Source organism: Rhinatrema bivittatum, chromosome 2 (assembly GCF_901001135.1).
Source record: "Rhinatrema bivittatum chromosome 2, aRhiBiv1.1, whole genome shotgun sequence".
NCBI lineage: Eukaryota > Metazoa > Chordata > Amphibia > Gymnophiona > Rhinatrematidae > Rhinatrema > Rhinatrema bivittatum.
In genome coordinates, this window is record NC_042616.1 from 815,275,281 (window position 1) to 815,299,046 (window position 23,766).

At 43.7% G+C, this 23,766-nt stretch overlaps 1 protein-coding gene across 3 annotated transcripts in view; it reads right to left on the bottom strand.

Moving 5' to 3' along the window:
• The window catches only part of PUF60 (poly(U) binding splicing factor 60), a 382,808-nt gene that overhangs the window by 67,202 nt on the left and 291,840 nt on the right, over positions 1-23,766 (bottom strand). For all 3 annotated transcript variants that reach the window (XM_029592260.1, XM_029592261.1, XM_029592262.1), the window contains one exon: positions 15,489-15,581. In XM_029592260.1, coding sequence (XP_029448120.1) covers positions 15,489-15,581 — 93 coding nt within the window. The remainder of the gene's footprint in view (positions 1-15,488; positions 15,582-23,766) is intronic.

The window sequence follows — 23,766 nt, forward strand, 5'->3', positions numbered from 1 at the left end:
ACCTTTTCATCCTGCTATACCATTCCAGACATATAGGAAGTACCCAAGCTCAATTAATCTGGGAGGGAGAAAGTTAGGGCTTCCCTGAAAACACCAGCTCCAAAGACTGCATCATCTTTTGCATGAACATCCAGACTAAACTTTTTAATAAAAGATAGTAAGGAAGACCAAGTGACTTCATTACAAATATCCTCCAGGGCAAGAGCAGAAGCTCTGCAAAAAAAAAAAAAAAAAAAAAAAAAAGAAATTGAGCTTTCACTGAGTTTGCCTGAAGGACCCAGGAGGCTGCCAACATTTCAATAAATAAGTTGAATAATTCCTTATTCTTTTTTTCATTTAAATCATCTAGCCAAAGAGGCTTTAGAAGCTGTGTCACCCTTACAATGCCCTGCAATTAAAATATAATCTATCAGATTAAAAAAAAAAAGGGATTAAAAACTGCTAAATACTTAAGAAGAATCTGACATCCAATAATTGAAAAGCCCTCTTTACTATGACACACTAGTAACACTAGTGAACACTAGTAAAGATAATGCCTGATTTGCCTGGTTAGGCAAAAAGGACTGGTGTATGAAACATTAAACAATAAGACCAGAAAAGGATTCCTGCAAAATAAGGCTTGTAATTCTGAAATGCATTTAGCCGAACAAATGGCCACCAGAAAAAACATCTTCAGCAATCAAAATTACAGAAATGCATGGTTAAGAAGCTCATATGGTGAGCCCACTAAAGCTCCATGAACCAAATTAAGGTCCCACTGAGGAACCCAGGACCTAAAAGGTCAAAGATGTTACACCCCTCAAAAGAAAATAAAAAATCTGGGCAAAATTATGACTGCCCCATGAACTATACCTCTGTAAAAGGAAATAGCAGCCACTTGAAACTTTGGAGAAATTTGGGATCAAATCTGAACACAATCTACTCTGAAAGGAGGCCAAAATATTGGAAGTAACTGGTTGCTATACCGATACAGACCACTCCTTGCACCATACTTCAAACAGATGCTAGACAAACAAATAAGCAAAATGACATTTTTGTGGGTCTTCAGCAAGGTAAATGTTACTGAGAAGAAATATCCCTTATTTATTTTATTTATTTATTTGAAGCTTTTATATACCGAGGTTTAGCACATGCCTTCACCCCGGTTTACATTGGAACGAAACAATGATACATAGAACAATTTGAGAAACAAAAGTATATGCAACTAGCATATGGAGAAGGAAGTAACAGGAATAACTAAAAAAAAATTTAATTTAAATAACGAAAAAGAAAATAGAAACGAAAAACGAGGAAGGTATGTACAAACTCGTGCTCTGAATACAAGAAAGTCTGAATGGGAAAAGTAGGAAATGAGGGGGGGGATGGGGTAGGTAATGGAAGGAGGAAGGGGTAGGTAAGCGGAGAAGAGAAGAGGGGAGAAGGATGGGAAGCATGAGGCATCACAATTGTGGATTGCTTAAATTATTATTATTATTATTTTTATTATTATTATTATTATGGAATTGTGACCTTTTAAGAACCAGGCCATAAGATAAAAGGAGCTGGACCCTCTATGAGAATTGGACTGATTTAGGAGACCTTGATATCCCCTAGGACAGCATTTACTAACCTTTTCAAGCCCAAAGAATACATACATAGTAACATAGTAATAACGGCAGAAAAAGTCCAAATGGCCAATTCAGTCTGCCCAGCAAGCTTATGTAGTAACTGCCAGTCCATGTAGGTTACCCCCATGATTCTGTTAAGGGTATTAACTGCCGCTCCGTGCAGTTTACTCCCAAGCCTTATACTAAGGGCTGTAATATTAAAAATCAAAACCAATCAACTGTCAAACCCATAAGAAAATTACAGCTAGCAACATTTTTACAGCATGAGCACCCTTCCAGATAATTCATACAATGCTGCTGCTTGAACATGCTTTCCATTGGGAGTTGCCCGTAGAAGCAGTTCTGAGCTTTTTCCATAATGTCTGTATTATCAGTAGCCTGGACCGTAAAAGTTAGGGCCCAGCGTTGACTGTCATCTGAATCCAATTCCCTGCCTTCTCCAAATTTGTGGCACACACAAATGTGTGGCAGTACAGACTTGGAGAGAATTTATGTAGCCAAAAGATGAGCTATAGAAGAACTGAAAGCCCTATCAGTCTCTCTTCCAAATATGAAAACAAAAGGAGAGAAGTGGTGGAGACACATATAAACTCATCAAAATGGACCAGCTTCCTCTATCTACAAGTGCAGGAGAAAGAAAAGGTTAGTGAGGTGCTGGCAGCTGGCTCGGTTAATCATCTTGGCCGCAGTGTATGCTGCACAAAGCAGCGCCTACGTATCAGTGGCCTGCATGCTGCCCATTAATTACCACACTCCAAAGCTCATTCTACAGCTAGGAAGAAGTGCATGCATTATTACACATATTTTTAGAAAGGAGGTCCTCTACGTTTAAGAGACACTGCTAGTCTCTTATCATTGTGAGGTGCTGAGAACAGAGCCTAGGTCTGAACATCAGGAAGTGGCGACTTTTCTGTGGCACACCTGAACAAGTCTGAAGGGACAGCAGTGTGCCATGGCACACTGGTTGGGAAACATTGATCCAAGAATCGAATTGGAGAATTAACTTGTAGTCTCACAAGATCTGCATGCCAGGCGAGCCCTCTCAAGGGCCAAACCATAAACAGAATCGAGTCGGGTTCTCATGAAGGACCAGTCCCTGCTGTAACAGGTCCCTGTGCAGTGAGTGGGAGGCGCAGGCGATTCTCCATCATGCGTCTCCACATGTCCGCATACCATGGATGCCTGGGCCAATCCGGGGCTACCAGTAGGATTAGTCCCCTGTGGCGTTTAATTCTGCTAATGACCCTGCCCAGCAGAAGCCATGGAGGGAAGGTTTATAGCAACTTGTCTTCCAGCCAGATCTGGACAAGAGCATCTCTTCTGCGACTGAAGAATCGAGGAACCTTCGCATTTTGGGATGTAGTCAGCAGGTCGATTGATGGGAGGCCCCAATGATCTACTATCAGTTGAAACGCTTTGACCAACAACCCCCACTCTCCTGGATCCAGACTCTCCCTGCTCAGAAAGTCTGCTCTGACATTGTCCATCAGGAAGTCTATCTCTTGTGACACTTGTGGGCTCTTGGTTCCTCCCTGGCAGTTGATGTAGGCTACCATCATTGCGTTGTCTGACATCATGCGAACTGTTAACATGCCAATCTGACTGCCCGGGCCTCCAGGCGATTGATGTTCCAGAGGGCCTCTTCTTCTGTCCACTGTCCCTGGGCCATGAGCTCCTGACAATGAGCTCCCCAGCCCTGGAGACTCACATCTGTCATGAGAACCAGCCAGTCTGGGGAGGACAGGGACCACATCATGTTCAGATGAGCTTCCTGTAAGCACCACTGGAGGTGACAGCAGACTCCCATTGGTAGGTGGAGACAAACTGAATAGTCTTGAGATAGTGAGTTCCAACATGATAGCAAAGAGTGAAGAGGGCGCATGTGTGCCCTCCTCTTGGTTCCTCCCCTCTAAGGAAAAATGTAAAATGGTCCAATATGTTTCTAATCCAGGGGGAATTTCCCCATCTTCCAAGGAATCTGTGCCTTCCTCTTCGTCCATGCCATCTGGGCCCTGCCAGGAATATCCTTGGTAAGGCAAGGCATGCCTCGGAGTCTGCAGGTAGGAATGGGAGAGGAAGGGACCACTGGCTGAGGTTCCATCTGGACAGGATTGAAAGGCAATAGACTGCGCCTGCACGAAGGCTTGTAGCCCCTTCAAAAACTCCATCCAGGAAAAGGCAACCAGATCCATGCCTAATCCAGAAGGTACTGGGGTGGGACCAGATGAATTTTTCTCTCTCAAGGATGAACTAGTCAAGGGGATAATGAGGTCTGGCGTACTTCCAGTTAAGGCACTGGCCAACCCATCATCTGAATGGGAGGAGCCTAGCTTAGGAAAGTCCGAGGAGGTCAATTCTCCTTGGGCTTCCTCACAGGTCAGACTGAGAGGCTCTAATATGGCAAGCACTGCAGAGAGCAAGGCGCTTAGTTTTCTTGGTTGGCCGAGCATGGAGACCTAAGGGCATCCTACCGAAGTTCCATCTGTTCATATCTGAATCAGGGGGTAATCTTCCTTTTTTTTTTTTTTTTAAAACTTGCTTGGGCTCAACACTTATCGGCTGAGTACAGAGATGGCCTCTGGTTGCGGGGGGAGAAAGCTTTGGCTATCATCGCCGCGCTCAGCTTCCTGCATCCGCTGCCTTTCAACTCCTTAAGCAGCAAAGTCCACGCCGGGAACCGGCTATTGGACCAAGGCACACCTCTGAGGGATCTCAGAAATCACCTCAGGAATTCTCAACCAGGGGAGGGACCTTTAGATATCACTGCAGGAGAGCAAGGCTCAATTTCCTTCAATTTAGAGTGTAGAATTTCGCCTTCCAAAAAGTACAACAATCCCTATGGGGAGAGGTACGTCCATCAGATGAAATTTAATGTGGACAAGTGCAAGGCGTTGCATATAGGGAAAAATAACACTTGCTGTAGTTACATGATGTTAGGTTTCATATTAGGAACTACCACCCAGTAAAAAGATCTAGGCATCATAGTGGATAATATTTTAAAATAGTCGGCTCAGTGTGCTGCAGCAGTTAAAAAAAACAAGCAATGTTAGGAATTATTCAGAAGGGAATGGTTAATAAAACGGAAAATGTCAATGCCTTTTTATCGCTCCATGGTCAGACCGCACCTTGAATACTGTGTACAATTCTGGTCGACATTTCAAAAAAGATATAGTTGCGATGGAGAAGGTACAGAGAAGGGCAAACAAAATGATAAAGGAGATGGAACAGCTCCCCTATGAGGAAAGGCTGAAGAGGTTAGGGCTGTTCAGCTTGGAGAAGAGACGGCTGAGGGGGGATATGATAGAAGTCTTTAAGATCATGAGAGGTCTTAAACGAGTAGATGTGAATCAGTTATTTACACTTTCGGATAATAGAAGCACTAGGAGGCATTCCATGAAGTTAGCAAGTAGCACATTTAAGACTAATCGGAGAAAATTCTTCTTCACTCAACGCACAATTAAGCTCTGGAATTTGTTGCCAGAGGATGTGGTTAGTGCAGTTTGTGTAGCTGGGTTCAAAAAAGGTTTGGATAAGTTCTTGGAGGAAAAGTCCATTAACTGTTATTAATCAGGTTTACTTAGGGGTAGATTTTAAAAGGTGCTCGCGGGCGCGCACACATGTACGCCTGATTTTATAAGATGCACACGCAGGCGTGCACATCTTATAAAATCGAGGGTCAATTGTGCACGCCGAGCCGCACTGCCTTCCCTGTTTCCTCTCCCTAGCCTGACCTTCCCACCCCTTCCCCTAACCTCCCCCCCCCACCCTACTCTAACACCCTCCCTGACCTTTGTCTTACCTTTCGCGCCTGCATCTGGGCAGGTGCTAGTTGCGCGGGCCGGCAGCCTGCCGGCACGCGATCCTCCAACACAGCAGCAAATGGCTGCTATGTCAGAGGCCTCTGGCCCCGCCCCCGGACCATCCCGCCCCTGCCCCTTTAGTAAAGCCCCAGGACTTACATGTAAGTCTTATATGTAAGACAATTTACGCGCGTAACCTTTTTAAAATCCGGCCCTTAGGGAATAGCCACTGCTATTAATTGCATCAGTAGCATGGGATCTTCTTGGTGTTTGGGTAATTGCCAGGTTCTTGTGGCCTGGTTTGGCCTCTGTTGGAAACAGGATGCTGGGCTTGATGGACCCTTGGACTGACCCAGCATGGCAATTTCTTATGTTCTTATCTGCTGGAAACAGAGAATACTTGAGAACTGAGGTTACTGTAACATCAGCTTTGCAACCTGAGTCCGTCTCCATCTGCTGGCAGAAGAGCATAACCCATTGGTTCTGAGTTCTTTCGGCATCATATTAGGAAATACCAGCTTTTTGCTGGAGATGCACCATGATAACTAACTACCAGTGATGATATTACAGAAAAAGGGGTGTTCTGTCTCCATTTGTTGGTAGGGGAAGAAAACCCATAACGTCGGGACTGGTATAGCAGGTTGAGAAGGAAGTAGGTATATTTCTGGGCTGGGATGGACACTTAGGCCCAGAGTCTCTTGCTAACATTTGAACTTTATGGGAAATAGTTCAGAATACTACTCTCCCAATGACTCTGATTGTGGTTCATGCCATTATAAAAAGTAAAAAACTTATAAATTTGTTTCTTTTTTAAGTTTTAATGTTGCATAAGAATGTGGTATTTATCATTTCACTACTCACAAGTGCAAAATAGATCTTTCTTGGGAAGTAGCCCAAGTTTGTAGAATGAGCTTCCTTTCGTTCTGAGAAATGAAATGGATTTAAAGCAGTTTAGGAAAAAGCCAAAAACAAGGCTTATGTCTATAGAACTTAAGTAACATTTTAAGTAATGAAACTGTTTGGATAAGACAGGAAAGCATGAACCAGGCAATCTTATTTAGTTGGTATGTTGTACTGATGATTTAACCTCTATACTAAATTTGTACATTGCTTTAGGAGATTTTTAAACAGTAAAGAGATAGATAAATGCTATTAAATAAATACAATTATATCTGGCCATAATTGCTCCCCTTTACAGACCATGCCACCAGGAAATCTTAGAACACTAACAGCAGGAAAGCAGAGAGCTGCCACAGCAATGCATGGGTGGTACCTAGGAAGAGCCCTGAAACTAGAGAACATAGGAAACCTCAGGCAGCTGCCAGTTTAGATATTACTGTGCAGAGTCAGGTGCAGCCATGTGACACAGAACCAGAGGATTCATCTTGGACAGTAGATTTATTTATTTAAGGTGTTTTGGATACCGTCATTCATTTTCGCCATCAAAACGGTTTACATAAACATGCAACAAAAATTGTAACATTATCATCAAATAGTCATATCTTGTATTGTAGGTTAGTTGTATCTGCTAGATTCTTGTACATCAAATTATTACACACTGCACGTTGCTCTATACTGAACGTGTTATATACTGTAGGTTATATCCTAGTGCAAATAAATTCCTACAAGCTGTTACCTATTGCAAGTCATTTAGTTATTTCCTGCATCCTTGTTATATACTGCAAGTTACTTCCTTCATACTGATGCATACTCCTTATTTCCTATTTTTCCTACCTAGTGTTATATACAGCAGGTTACATACTGTTCCATAGTGCTAGTTGAAAGGTGTTACATACTGTTAGATACTGCAAGTTAGTTTCCTACATATTGTTACAGATTGCTGTTTTTTTCTACACCCTGTTATCGATTGCAGGTTCTTTCCTTTACAGTGTTGCTACTTGGTTGGGTATGTTATTTCTAACACACTGTTGAATCTTGGATTTTCCTACTGCTAGAATAAGTCCTGTACATTATTATTACTTAGCTGGGGATGTGACCTTTTTGTGTTGTTGGATGCATGTCTGATGTGTATTGGTTGACTGAGGGAGTCTGAGTAGGCTCTCGTGAATAGCCAGGTTTTTAAGTCTTTTTTGAACATTTTTATGCATGGTTGAGTTCTTATTCCAATTGGGAAAGCATTCCATAGTTTAGGGCAGGCGATGGATATGGCTCTCTCACGTGTTGTGTTTAGTCTTGAGCTTCTTGCTTGGGGGAGCTTGAGTAGTCCTTTATTCCTCAATCGTAGATTCCGTCTTGAATTGTATGTTACTATGTGTTTGCTTAGCCAGTTGTTTTGTTGTCCTGTAATTATTTTATGCATGGTTGTAAGAACTTTGTATTCTATTCGGTATTTTATTGGGAGCCAGTGTAACGATGAGTCCTGAAGAGATTACAAGTTAAGTCTGAACACAAGGAAGTTAAGCAACTCCCTCAAGGACACTCAGTGAGCAGGGACTATAGGCTCTGACAGCTCTTCTAACTGCTTCGTCCTTGGACAACTCATTTCATCTTGAATCTCAGCCAACATACTGCCAGCAATTGGCTATTTCCCTCTGGATTAAAATCATGACCGTGTAATTTTTGTAATAACATTTTATTAAATTTTAGCTATAAAAAAAAATACAAACATATCAGGAGGTGCGTGACACTTCAACACCTCCCGACTTACCATCAAACATACTTTGAACCTGATACAACCAAGAAAATACACTCTCCCCCCCTTCCTGAAATCTCCCCCCTCTCCCCATGAGGCTCTGATGTGAATCTTGACATTATATAGGATTCCAGGGTCTCTCCCGCCAAACACAACATGCCAGCGTCCATCCAGTCTGGCGCGCGTGAGTATGCTCCCTTCAGTCATTAAGAGTCTTACTCCGGGCTTGATGAGGAGGAGTGTCCTGATATAAGGTTCCCAAATCGCCAGAAATCGACTTCGATGACAAGCGGTAGAGGCTGCGAGACTAAAGATTTCCATGTGCATGAGTGAATAGAATAAGTTTTCTCCAAGCCCAAAATGACGGTGGTTCAGTCTCTCTCCAATACTGAGAAGAATCACCCGCTTGCCCCACAAGGCATGCCTTCTGTAGCAGGAGAGATGAATGCGCCGGATCTCTAATACGCAAAGGATGGATGCAGCCGAAGAGAAGCCATAGAGGTGCAACTGGATGGAAACGGTTAGTATGGTGGCCAGATATCTCGCTATTTTTGCCCAAAAAAACTTAATAAGCGGGCAAGCCCAGAATGCATGAGACAGAGTGCCAATGACTTGTGGGCAATGCCCGCAGTATGCAGTAGTGGTTATATGTTGGCATATGCCTTTTCCGGAGAGATGTGAAGTGGCCCTCCCAAGAAATTTATACTGAAGTTCTCCCATAATAAGAATTTTGCGAGACTCTGGCTACCCGACCAAAACAAAGATTCAAGACAGAAGTAGATAAAACAAATTCCCCGTCCCCTGTCCAATGCTCCGCCAGCACCGCACATATATCTATCCTCCCCACCCTAGTAAAATATTTATAATAAGAAGATAACAAGGGGATATTCGGTTTCCCTAATTGAAAAATCTGCTCCAACTTGTGAAACATAGTTTGTTGACGGAAAGCTACTGGTATAGAATTCAGATAATGTGTAATTTGCAAATAAGGGAAAGTCGAGAAGCTCCACAAATGATAACAATCCTGAAATTCGGAATAAGGGTGCGGAGCCTCTTCTCCAGTGAGTAGATGGCCAAGACGTGTAATGCCCGCTTGAGACCATTGCCGAAAAGCGGCAGATTGAGAGCCCGGAAGGAAGTCACAATTTCCAGCTATGGGCAACAAACAGGCACAAACCCGAGGTGTCTGCAATCGTTTAGTTAATTGGACCCATGCTTGTCAAATAGAATGAAGAGTAGGAGATGAAGTCAGATACGGGGAAATTTTGGAAGGCTCCACCTGTAGAACATAGCTCACCTCCAAGGGAACCAGTAACGCGCAATCTGCAACCGACGGAGTGTGGGAAGATGCTCCCAATATCCAATCTCTGATTACTCTCATATTACATGCCAAATTATATATCTGTAGATTCGGCACACCCAACCCCCCCTGCCCCCCCACTGTTCTTGCAACCAAGAGAGAGGCAGTCTGGCCTTCCTACCCTGCCAAAGAAAATGCCATAAAGAACGATCCAAGGCTGCCAAATCCCGCTGCCGGAGGGAGATGGGCAGATTCTGAAGTAGGTAGAGCCATTTAGGAAGGATAACCATTTTGTACAGATGAACCCGGCCAGATAAAGACAAAGGCAATGGCTGCCAACGCCATAAGAGTTCACTTGTGGTGTGAAGAAGAGGAGGAATATTCAGCTGATATACTTGAGCAGGATTGGCCGACAATAACACTCCTAGATATCAAAAAGAAGTATCAGCCCAGTGTAACGGAAAGGGGTCTCGCCAATGCTCGCGGAGGGTACCTGGGAAAGCTAGTGCTGACGACTTCCCTCTATTAAGTCGAAAACCCAAAAAAACTCCAAAAGAGCTGAATAGATCTAGTAATAGTGGTAACGACGCTGGCGGATTCGTAAGAAAAACCAACAGGTCGTCTGCGAAGGCGGCACACTTAAAGATCTCCCCACCAAAGCGGACCCCTCTAATGCGAGGAGCCGCTTGTATGGCTGCTAATAGGGTCTCCAATGGAAGGATAAAAAGCAGGGGTGACAAGGGGCAGCCTTGGCGGGTACCACGTAAGATAGAAAAAGGTTCAGAGCGCTCCCCATTGACCAGTAGGGAAGCCTAGAGGAGCAGCATAAAGCAATTGAATAGTTTCCAGAAAAAACCCCCGCAAAGCCCATTTGCTGTAAAATAAAAAACAAATATCGTCAACTCCACTCCACCCTGTCAAAAGCTGTTTACAGCATCGAAGCTAATGGCAAGGTAAGGAGTCTGAGTTGCGCGACATCTCCATTGCCACAAGTACCCGATGCACTTGGAAAGAGCATATCTTTTCCGCACAAATCCAACCTGGTGGTCCTCCCACCAGAGATGGTAAAAGAGTGGCTAAACGATCCACCAACAATTTTCGCCATCAGTTTATGATCATACTGAGTAACGATATTGGGCGGTATGACTCTTGGGCAAGAGAATCTTTGCCAGTCTTGGGGCTTAAGGGAATTTGCGCGTGATTCATCCGCGCCGGAAAATTCCCCGTAGTCACCAAGTCTGAGAACAAAAACAGTCATAGGATCAACAATCCGATCATGAGACATTTAATAAAGAATTCAGTCCGGATACCCGCAGGGCCTGGGGCTTTCAAAACATTGGGATTACGAATAGCCCAATTTAATTTCATCCTTAGAAATAGGAGAATTGAGAAAGGAGTTATTGGTCAACAGTGAGACAGGGGTAAAGAATAAACAGATTCCCAGAAGCTTGCACAGTACGTCCCTCCGTCCCCTACCCTCAGATCGAATAGACTTACTATAGTAATCTCTGAAGATATGCAAAATAGATTTAGTGTTCGTCTCTATATGCCCTGCGTCATTTCGCAATCCTGCCGACAAAACAGGAAAGCACGGGAGGATCTGATCAACTGAGACATCAATTTACCTGCCTTGTATTGATAGAGTCGAAGTTTGTAGTATAACAGGCGCTTTTTTTCCCTTTGATGCAACAAAGTATTTAAACGCGCATTGAAGAGTGAGAGGGTAGTTATCTCTAGTCGGCCCCGTATTTGTCTGAAGTAGTTGTGTCTTAGCTTTTTTTCAACTATTTAGAAAGCTGTAGGATCCTGTGATTGAGAGTTACTCGGTGCTGTGCCATATGAGATATATCTCCTCGCAAAACTGCCTTAGCCGTATACCAAAACAAAGTAGTTTGGGCACTGTGGACATGATTGAACCTATCATACTCGACTCCAATTATCCTCAAGATATTTTGAAATTCTTGTCTTCACTTAAATAGTAAGGGAAATGCCAAATCCTAGCATACTGAGAGGGGGACCGAAATGCCATATCGATCCACACCGGAGCATGGGTCGGAAATTACAATGTTTTCAATATACCGGCCTCAGCCACTTTTGTAAACGCTTGCCTGCTTGTAAGAAAAAATCAATACGAGATATGTAGCGTGCGTGCATGATAGGTGAGTGAATTCCTTCAACCCCTGGGTTTAGAACTCGCCATGTTTCCACCAAATGAAGGGCATTCTCCAAGAAGGAGGGACCGCGTCCCATCCCCTGCTCCCATCGCCGATTTTGGGACGCATCTAGTTGAGGGTCCTTAACGGTATTAAAATCACCTCCGACAATAATCGTTATCGGCAAAATGTAGGGTAGCAAGAATGAGGAGGAATATGTGTTGGGAGCATATAGATTGCAGAACACCACAGTCTGATGATATAATTCAGTGACTAGAATGAGGAAACGTCCCTCCGGGTCTTTGATTTCTTTACGGACCTGTATCGGTAGAGAATTATGAAAAAGAATCGCCACTCCCGCAGAGCGGGATGTAGCCGATGCATAATGTGATTTCCCCACCCGATATTTACTTAATTTAGCATGTTCTAAATTGGACAGGTGAGTCTCTTGGAGAAATCCCACCTCAGCATTCAAACGCTTTAATCGAGTTAATATCTTAGAACGCTTAATGGGAGAATGGATGCCACAGACATTCAATGACACTATCTGTGTATGTTGACTAGGTTACATTTAAGACCGCAGATAAGTAAAGCAGATTTTTCACTTTAGTCTGAGCCTGGGCCCTCCCAGCCGGAGCCCACACTTGAAAAATAAGATACTGCATCAACGAGACCATGAGAAACCCTATGGATACACAAATGTGAGAATTCTCAGACCCCTCAGTAGCCCCATATGTCCCCCTATTCCTTCGCCCCCAAGTACCAAACCTTCTTCCCTCCCCTCCACCTCCCTTCCCCCATCCTCTGTCCTTGTAACATTGCCCCTTACCCACATATTTTCAATGAAAAGATCACCCTCCTGTTACCTCTTGTAGGAGGAAAAACTAAGTGATCTCCACCCACCCCACCTCCCATCCAGCTCCCACCACCCCCACACATAAGAGAAGAATTTAAGAAAACACTAAATACTGGAAACAAATAACAGCGAGGAACACTGAACAGACCTTCACTTATATACGGTTGCAACATACAACAAATAAAATAAGCAACCCTCAGTCTGGAGATATCCAAAACAACTGGAACCTCTATACATAAACCAGTTGTCAGAGATCGCGGGGCCCCAATGTTCTCTCAGGTGGACCGCCCTGCTGATTTTAGGCTCCGAGACGGAAACAGCACCCCTAGGGACCACCTCAACAGCCAGAGCGTGTTTTCCACAGATGGCGGAGGCTATCTCATTAACATAAATAAACCAGCCAAACGGAAAACTGAGCAAGCCCCCACTATTACCCATATTGAAAGCCTCCTTTAGTGACCCAAGCCTGTGTTGCACTTAGTTTTTGGGTACTTGCCAGGTTCTTATGGCCTGGATTGGCCACTGTTGGAAACAGGATGCTGGGCTTGATGGACCCTTGGTCTGACCCAGTATGGCATTTTCTTATGTTCTTATGTTCTTAAATTGAAAAAAAAAACCAAAAAACAAATAGAGAAGAAAGGGGGCTAAAAAAAGTTATAGCGAAAAGCCCCCCTCCCCCCCCAAAAAATAGCCAATAAGCGGTAAGGACTCCCGTGGGGATGGGCAAGTGTGGATGCCAATACCCAGCCTATAGAGAAAAATTCTTAGGCTCCTGCAGATATAGAATATAAAGATCCTGAAATTAAAACCTACCACTGTGGGCTATGCATAGGAGGTAACAAGGCTACCATTTCCTCCCTGGAAATAATACATACCACCCATCAGATCAACATAGCCCCCTCACGTCCCCTCCACTTGCGAGAGGCCTCCTCAAAAACAATAGCCATGAGGGGGGGTGCAGTATAAGCTAAAACACACATATAAAAGAAGAAAAAGAAAAGAAAAAAAACCAAGACAGCCGGGCAGATCTTCGTGGCTAAAAAAAGTATCGAAGAACATTGATCTGTAAAAGAAAAAAAAAAAAAAACAAACAAACTATGGAGTCTCCTGTAATGTCTGAAAAAAAACCAAAAAATAAGACCCCCATACATTAGAAAGTTATCGAGTCTCAGGGGGCTTGCAAGCACACAAAAAAATAATCACCGAATAGATTATTCCGTGTCACTGCAGGTCAAGGCCTCGTGGCAGAAGGACACTGCTTGGAACGAACTAGCCCATGACGTACCAGAAACAGCCATGAACTGGGTTATACCTGTCCCGATCACAGTCTCCAGGCCGTCCGTCCAAACTGATACCATGTGTCCAGGAGGGTCAGACTTGAGCCAAAAAATCATTTCAAAGGTCATGGTCGCCTGTAGAACTCAGTTGACGGTACTTTTGCGCCAATAGAGATTGATGGAAATTAAGAGATTGCTGCCGACTCCCTGCCAGCACGTTCGCGCACAAACTCTTGGGCCGCCGCAGGGGTATCCAGCCATTTGACCCCCAATTCTGTGACCACACGAAGACGAACCAGGTAAATTAGCATCGCACGTAATCCTTGATTAATTAATTGGGTACAATGAGGGGCCATGGCTCGACATTGTGCCGCAACAGCCGCTGAAAAATCCTGGAACAGCAGAACTTTTTGCCCGGCATAGGTAAGGGTACAACCCCTCTCGAAGCGCCTTCAGAATGTCCAACTTATGGGCGCAGTTGTGTAATTTGGCAATAACCGGTCTCGGACACACCGCGGTCCCCTGTTTGGGGCCTAGCCGGTGCGAGCGTTCGATCCTTAGCGGCCCATGCGTGGTCAGGAGGGCTAATTGTTCCTGCAACCAAGTTTCCAGCAAGGCTGATAGGTCTGGCTCCTGAATGGATTCCGGCAGGCCTATTAAGCGGATATTAGAGCGTCGCGATCTGTTCTCCAGGTCCTCGACACGCTGTATTTGCTGTGCCATCGAGGCCTGGAGAACCTCTATGTCCCTCTTCGCCGTAACCAAGTCATCGTGTATTTCGGACACCCTACTTTCCACCTCCTCAAATCGCGTGTCGTATCCACTGAGCGATTGGGTGATTTCTGCCAGCCGGTCAGCAATTGTTTTTAATTCCGGACTTAACGCCGCTGCCACCGCCACTTTAATCGCCTCGATATCTGGCTGGGAAGTTAAGAGAGCAGACGGCGTGTCCCCAGGGGAAGATGGCGGATCTGCGCTCTTCACCTTCTCCTTTTCTTTCCTAACAACCCGCGTTGCCATGGCCCTTGATTGGTAAATCTAGGCGATTTAAACTTTCTCCTCAAATAAAAACCTTGTTTCCAATTGCTAAATATTGCAGGTGATGGAGCTGGATAGGCGGGCAAAGCACGGAGCAGGGAGATCTACATCCGTTCCCCTTGCTACCTCACGTGATCTCCCGTGTCATTTTAAAGCTTTTCGGATTGCCCTGAATAAGAGACCTCAACTTTCATGTCAATTTCTTGCCACCGGGGTTCAAAACACATCTCTTAAGGCAGCAAAGCAAACCTATTTGCAGCCCTGGAGCACTACCTACCTACTGTGATCAATGTCCTCTCTTGTAAGCTGCACCACAAAGGCACTGTGACAGTTTTGTGCAAACCAAAGCCTCTCGAAACAATGACTTTAAACGGTTATTGTCAACACTTGGTCCATGTCACAGCTAAAGAAATCTTCAGAGGGATAGCCATGTTAGTCTGGTATAGCAAAAACAACAGGAGTTGAGTGGCACTTTATAGACTGACTAATTTATTAAAGCATGAACTTTCAAGGACAGAGTCCACTTTGCATCTGATGAAGTGGACTCTTGTCCTCGAAAGCTTATGCTTTAATAAATTAGTCAGTCTATAAGGTGCCACTAGACTCCTGTCATTTTTGTCCTGGAGTAGGGTGCATCTCTTCTTAACAGGTCCTCACAACCCTTCCATTCTTAGCACAGTTTTGAGATTTCGGGTTAAGGAGTTTACTATATAGCAGCACTTCCTCTCCTGTCTCTGGAAATCTCTTCTCTATCTGTGGCTGGTTGTCTGATTCCCTACTCTGGACAGCATATGACATACTCACCTTGATGTTTCTTCCTCCTAACATGACAGAGTTCATCTGCTCCAAGGCCAGCTGAGCAGCTTCTGGTACTTCATACTCAACAAATGCAAAGCCCTGTCAGAGAGAGAGAGAGACTGCTGATTACCATGCATCATCACACATCTATATAATTCCTTTTCATAGCACTAATGGTGAACACACACCAGTGTTACAACCACACACAGCGGTACAACAGCATTGGTGAGATGTCAGTATAATAATACCTCACGTATTTGCACTTCCATTCACTGCTAAGAAGTCATAGCTGCTGGTTCCCAAGGTAATCTGAACCCTAGAAGGCACCTCCACATATTCCCAACATCAAGGAGGTCAGTACATGGTGATAGGGAACACATGAAGAGATCAGAGACTTGACTGTATGGGGCAAAGTAAGCTAAAATACAAGGGTCTGATACTAAATACAGAAGGGAAGAGGAGACATTAAACCAGGTGAATTGTTTTGCATATTGAATGTTTGTTCTTATTGTATTATTTATTTATTTATTTTAATTATTTTATATACCGGCATTCGCGATGGGAGTCGCATCATGTCGGTTTACAATTAACAGGGTGTGACAAGAGGAGAAAAACTTAGAACATTAACATGTGATATAAGAAGAAATAGCAGTTTACAATAAAACAGGGACATAAAGTAACTTGGAAAGTAAGGAAAGCGATAGAAAATTAACAATGTGATAAAAAGAGTAACAAGGTAATATTATATTACCTTGTTATAAAAAGATAACAATGTGATAAAAAGAGTAACAAGGTAATATTATTTAATTTGATACCTGCTGTTTTATGACTTATTTTAATGGAATCTTTTTCTTTTCTTCCCTGATTTTATGAATGTTATATTGTGAGCCACTTAAGAGTAAAGATAATGCAGCATATAAATGGTTTTAAATAAATAAACAAATGTTATCTTTCCTGTTAATTCTGTTTCAGAGAGTCTTTGATTACCATTCTGAACCATCAGCAAAGAGAAACTTTACTGTAAGCAGTGTTCTGTAAAAATGTAGCATTTTCATAGATCCCAAGGGGCTTCATGTGATTCACACTGACAGCTCACCTGATGCCATCCCAAGGGGCTTCAGGTGACTCACTCTGATGGTTCATGTGATGTCATCCCAAGGGGCTTCAGGTGACTCACACTGACGGCCCTACATGATGCCATCCCAAGGGGCTTCAGGTGACTCACACTGACGGCCCTACATGATGCCATCCCAAGGGGCTTCAGGTGACTCACACTGATGGCTCACATGTCATCCATTGTGTATGGATTCATACTGATGGGGATTAGCAAGCTTAAAAGGATTCCTACAGAGAGGCTCTGAAAAGACACAGAAAAAACCACCTAAAACGAATGCAGCATCCGGAGCCAATGGGAATTACAAACTCAGTGAAAAATACAAAGATACTGAGGGACTGCAGGTGGCACTCTCAGTTATGTAGCAGTGTCCCAAAGTTTTGTTCTCTGCCTCCATCTGCTGGTACGGATGCATAAACCCACTTGTCTGGTCTGGTCTGGGTATGCTCAGGAAAGAACAAATGCTTTCTCATTTACAGATGAAAAATAAAGAAAAAAAGGGCAACTTCCAGAGGCTAGAGTGGAAGACTGAAGTTACTTACCTGTAATGCTGGTTGTCTGATGGGACAGCAGGATGCCAGTCCTCACATGTGGGTGACATCATCAGACGGAGCCAGACACGGGACTTCAACCAATGCGCAATCGTGGCTTTTGAAGTCTTCTGACCCTTTTTCGCACCACTCACTAGCACAAAAAGGTGATCCAAGAATCTGAAACTGTTAGAGACCTCCAGATATCGCAACAAAGCTCTTATGACATCCAGACGTCTCAAATATTTTGCATGAGGAGCACCAACCTCAAGATTTGGAAAAGCTGGAAGCTCTACTGGAACGCCACTGAAATCACCACCAATAAAACCACCTTTTTAGAGGGGCAAACAGCACTGCACACATGCCCTTGAGGACCAAGTTAAGGCTCCAAGGATATACCTTATGAACAGGGAGGTGCAAGTGCTTTGCCCCTCTGAGGAAATGTACTACATCTGAATGCACAGCTAGGATTGTTCCATGAAAGCTGACAGTCGCTCAGCAGTGCATGGTTCAGAGGGATGTATCTTCAAAGGATATTAATGAAGCATTAGAGTTAAGGCATCTCAACAGAGAAGTTCCTATAATAAGAAAAGTAGTCCAAGTGCCTTTAATTAAAGGCTTACCTGAACTAAAAGATTCCAGTTTATCCCTGACAATTGAAAAGCAGAATGTAAATACAAACAAAAAACTCATTTTGAAATGTTTGTATGCTAATGCCAGAAGTCTAAGAAGTAAGATGGGAGAATCAGAATGTATAGCAGAGGCATAGACGTAACTGGCATCTCAGAGACATGGTGGAAGGAGGATAACCAATGGGACAGTGCTATACCGGGGTACAAATTATATCGCAATGACAGAGAGGAGCAGTCGGGAGGAGGTGTGGTGCTTTATGTCCGGGATGGTATAGAGTCCAACAGGATAAACATCCTGCATGAGACTAATGCACAATCAAATCTTTATGGGTAGAAATCCCTCGTGTGTCAGGGAAGACTATAGTGATAGGAGTATACTACCGTCCACCTGGCCAAAATGGGGAGACGGACAGTGAAATGCTAAGAGAAATTAGGGAAGCTAACCAAACTGGTAGTGCAGTAGTAAAGGGAGATTTCAATTACCCCAATATTGACTGGGTAAGTGAAACATCAGGGCATGCTAGACAGATGAAGTTCCTGGATGGAATAAATGATAGCTTTATGGAGCAATTGGTTCTGGAGCCAACAAGAAAGGGAGCAATTTTAGATCTAATTCTCAGTGGAGCGCAGGATTTGGTGAGAGAGGTAACGGTGGTGGGGCTGCTTGGCAATAGTGATCATAATATGATCAAATTTGATTTAATGACTGAAGGGGGGCAGTATGTAAATCTACGGCTATCGCTAAACTTTCAAAAGGGAAACTCTGACAAAATGAGAAAAATAGAAAAAAACTGAAAGCTACAAAGGTAAAAAGTATGCAAAAGGTGTGGGCATTGTTAAAAATTACCACCCTAGAAGCACAGACCTGATGTATTCCATCAATTAAGAAAGGTGGAAGGAAGGCAAATCGATTACCGGCAAGGCTAAAAGGTGAGGTGATCCAAAAGATCTTCATTCAAAAATTGGAAGAATCCATCAGAAGAAAATAGGATAAAGCATAAGCATTGGCAAGTTAAATGTAATACCCTGATAAGATAAGTTAAGAGAAACTTTGAAAAGAAGTTGACCATAGAAGCAAAAACTCACAATAAAAACTTTTTAAAATATGTCCGAAGCAGGAAGCCTGCAAGGGAGTCAGTTGGACCGTTGAATGATCAAAGGGTTAAAGGGGCACTTAGAGAAGATAAGGCCATAGTGGAAGGATTAAATGATTTCTTTGCTTCAGTGTTTACTGAAGAGGATATTGAAGAGATACCCATTCCGGAGAAGGTTTTCATGGGTGACAATTTAAATTAACTGAACCAAATCACGGTGAACTTGGAAGATGTGGTAGGCCTGACCGACAAACTGAAGAGCAGTAAGTCACCTGGACCGGATGGTGTATACTCCAGGGTTATGAAAGAACTAAAATATGAAATTTCAGACCTCCATGGTGAGACTGCACCTTGAATACTGTGTGCAGTTCTGGGTACCGCATCTTAAAAAGGATATAGCTACACTGGAGAAAATGCAGAGAAGGGCGGCCAAAATGATAAGGAGCATGGAACGGCTACCCTATGAGGAAAGGCTAAAGAAGTTAGTGCTGTTCAGTTTGGAGAAGAGACGACTGAGGGGGGATATGATAGAAGTCTACAAAATCATGAAAAGACTTGAATAAGTTAATGTAAATCAGTTGTTTACTCTCTCAGATAATAGAAGGACCAGGGGGCACTCCAAGAAGTTAGCAAATAGCTCATTTAAAATCTTTTTCACTAAGCACATAGTTAAGCTCTGGAATTCATTGCCAGAGGATGTGATTACAACAGTTAGGGTTTAAAAAAGGTTTGGATAAGCTCCTAGAGCAGTGGTTCTCAACCGGTGTGTTGCGACACATCATTGTGTCGCCAAGCACACGCAGGTGTGTCACCACACTTCCCGGGTCCCCTGCTGACCCAGCTGCTCCCCCCCCCACTAGAGCAAGATAGGTCCTCCACCTGGGCTTAAAATGCTGAAAGCCCGGGTGGATCGCGGCAGGAGAGCTGGAGTCAGCGGCACTGGCATGCTCTCTTCTTCCCCGTTCCCCCCCCTGCGGCCCGGAAGAGGGAGTGGTGAGCAGTGAGTGCATACGCAGGAAGAACAGACCATGCTAGTGCAGGCATCGTCGGCCCGAAGAAGAGAAGAGAGGTGCGGCCTGAGGAATGAGCAGCGCGGCTCGGAGAAACATGAAGAACGTCAACCCCCGCGGCCAATGGGTCTCCACGAGGGCTGAAAGTGAAGGAGGTTGCTGCTGCTTTTAGGGTTGAAGTGGAAGAGGCTGCTGTTGTCGCTAGTTCGGGGGGGGGGGGGGTGAGTGTTTGAGGTGCTGTCTGTGTGTGTATATGAGTGAGACAGCATGTATGTGAATGATTGAGGCCTGTATATGTGAAAGAGATTGTGTATGTGATTGAGAGCCTGTGTGAGAGAGAGCATGAATGGAAGTGTATGACTGAGAACCTGTATGTGTAAGTTTGTGACTGAAAACCTGTTTGTGTGAAAGAGTATGCGTGTGTGATTGAGATCCTTTGTGTGTGAGAGAGATCATGTGTATGTATGATTAAGAGCCTGTGTGTATAAGTAAAAGAGACCATGTGTGTGTGTGCGATTGAGAGTTGGTTTAGGTGAGGGAGCATGTGAGTATGTGATTGACAGCATGTGTGAAAGTGAGAGAAAGACAGCATGTGATTCAGAGCCTGTGTGTAAATGAGAGAAAGAGAGAGCGCATGTGTGTAAGCATGTGAATGAGTCTGTGTGTGAGAGAAAAAGACAGCAAATGTATGTGTGCAATTGAAAGCCTGTATGCATAAGTGTGAAAAGACAGACAGCATGTGTGTAAATGTGTAATTAAGAGCCTTTATAAGTGAGAGAGAAAAAGCATGTGTATATGTGAGCTATTTAGAGCCAGTGTGAGAGAGAGAGAGGAGAAAGCTGCAAGCAAACCATCCCTCCTCCTGCTAATTCAAAACAATCTCAGGGCACCTGGATATCAAACGTTCCCAGGTATGCAGAGCAAAACATTTTTTGTATCTTTATTTTTCATTATTGGGCCTTTATATCTGCTATTTTGAAATATTTTATTGGTATCTAGAAATTTTTTTTATATGTTTTTAATTATTGGATATTCCATTCATCAGCTGTTTTGAAATAATCTGTTCTTTGTTAGTATGGTTTTGCTACTATTGATTTTATATTTCTTGATTTGCTTTATAAGGCCTGGTGATGTTTCTCTTTTTCCTTTGTTACACTGTATACAGAGACACTGGCTTGTTGCAGTTTCCAATTCAGTTTTTGTCTGCATGCTTCTAGTTATGCATTTTGGTCTCTTTATTCTTTGTTAGGTGAGGATCAGCACATGTGATTCAGGTGAGGTTTTCTGCTGGAGAGTAGTCTCTGTGTAGGGCTCTATAGTAGCCTGACTTGCTCCGTTTTCCTAATAGGAGGTGTATTGATGTCTTAAGACCTGGTGTAATATTTTCAGTGTTGCCTTTTCGTAAGTAAGTTGTTTACTGTTTGAGTACTGGAAATTGGTGCTGTTTTGGTGTGGGATGTTTACTATTTATGCAATTTCTGTTCAGACAGTATATGTATCTTTCTTTTGTGTCATTCTTAACAATAAAAATAATACTGGGCCTTTATTTTTTATTTCCGCTGTGAATTGTAATGAGCAGTGTGTCACACATGTGAGCGTGGTCTGTCAGGTGTGTCATGATGGGAAAAAAGGTTGAGAACCACTGTCTTAGAGGATAAATCCATAAACTGCTATGACGGTAATTAATAAGCAATAGTAGCTTATGAGCTATCTAATGCTTCGGTACTTGCCAGGTACTTGTGATTTGGTTTGGCCACTGTTGAAAACAGGATACTGGGCTTGAAGAACTCTGGGTCTGACCCAGTATGGCATATCTCATGTTCTTATATGCTATGTTCTAATATTACCATGCAAACAGCTCAAGGCAAACACCTGCACTCTCAAGGAACTAAAAGACAAACCTTTCGTTAGGCCTTTCTGCAAAAAGGCTAGAATATGTGCCAACGCTTGACCCCTTGCTCCGTACACCAAGACTTAAAAATCCTCCAAACCCGGACATAAGCCAATGAAGCAGAGGTTTTGCAAGCCCACAGCAGGGTCGAAATAACTTTCTTCGGATATCCCTTCTTTCTTAACTGCTTCCTTTCAAAAGCCAAGCTGCTAGACAAAAGCGATCCACCTGATCTGAAAATATAGGGCCCTGCCAAAGAAGGTGTTGAAGATGGCCTGCCTCAGGGGGTCGTCCACTGCTAGATTGATCAGATCCGCAAACCAAGGCCTTTGCAGCCACTTCGGAGCTACGAGAATCACCTTTCCTGGGTGGACCTCTATTTTCCGTAGAATCTTGCCCACCAGAGGCCACGGAGGAAAGACGTAGATCAGAATGTCTTGTAGCCAAGGAAGCATCATGTCATCAACCCCTTCCGCTCCATGTTCCCTTCTGCAACTCAAGAAGCGCAGTGCCTTGGTGTTCTTCCGAGTTGCCATCAGATCCAAATGAGGTACGCCCCATCAGTGCGAAATGAAGGTCATCGCTTCTTCCGACAGCTCCCACTCTCCGGGTTCCAATTGCTGGACCCTGGAGGATATCTGCTTGCACATTGTTGGACCCTGCTATGTGCAAGGCCGCTATAAAAGCCAAATGCCGCTCTGCCATGGACATCAGCATCTCTGCTTCCTGTGCCATAACTCGACTCTTGGTACCGCCCTGAGAGTTTATGTAGGCTATCGTCGTTGCATTGTCTGACAGGACTGACTGCACGGTTGTGCAAGAGAGAGGAAGAAACTACTGTAAAACCAACTGCACCACTCTCGTCTCTAGGTGAATGATGGAAAAGGACACTACCTCCGCCGACCATTGGCCCTGCACCAATTGGGACTGGCACACAACCCCCCAACTGGAGAGACTGGCGTCTATAGTCACCATCATCTATTTATTTTTATTTAAGAGGTTTTATATACCGATGCTCATGAAACATCATATCGCCTCGGTTTACATATAACTTTAGTTGGAATTACATTAAACAGGGGAGTTTAACCTGGAGAAACAACTCTGGGGAGAGTCACAAACAAGAATAGAGGTGGAGGAAGAATAATAGCGTTAATAACATTAACATTGAAGTAACAATAACGATATCTGTGTTAAGTAATGCGGTTAGGTATAGAGTCTTATGGCGTGCTTCAGTTCTTCAGGGAAACGCTTGGCTGAAGAGCCAGGTCTTAAGCTTTTTTTTTAATGTCTTTTGGCAGGTTTCTAGGCGCAGGTCAGGTGGTAGAGAATTCCATTGTGTGGGCCCTGCTGTGGAGAGGGCCCGTTTTCTGAGAGTGGTCTTGGAGGGATGAGCGTGGAGTGTGCTGTTCTTATAGGTCTGGCTGACGAGTGTAGTCGAAGCGGGAAGATTAGATCCAGTGGGGTCTGCATGTGGATAGATTTGTGGATCAGCATTAGAACTTTGTGAATGATTCTGAATTTGACGGGGAGCCAGTGTAAGCTCTTTAGAACCGGAGAAATATGTTCATTTCTTTTGGTATTCGTCAGAATCCTTGCCGTGGAATTCTGTAGCATCTGTAAGGGTTTTGTAGTGGAAGCAGGAAGGCCGAGTAGGAGAGAGTTGCAGTAGTCAATTTTAGAGAATATGATAGCTTGAAGTACTGAGCGGAAGTCGTGGGTGTGCAGGAGGGGTTTAAGCTTTTTTAGAATTTGCAGTTTGTAGAAACCTTCCTTAGTTGTATTATTGATAAATGATTTGAGATTCAGCCTGTTGTCAAGTTTGACTCCGAGGTCCCTCAAATGTGTGGTGGAAGTCAAGTTGGGAGCCAGTAGGTTGCTGAGGGCCAAATTGTTATCATTTTGTGAGATGAGTAAGAGTTCAGTTTTAGAAGTATTAAGAACTAAGTTTAGGCTAGATAATAGGAGGTTGATGGAGTGTAAACAGCTGTTCCAGAAGTCGAGGGTTTTTTTCAG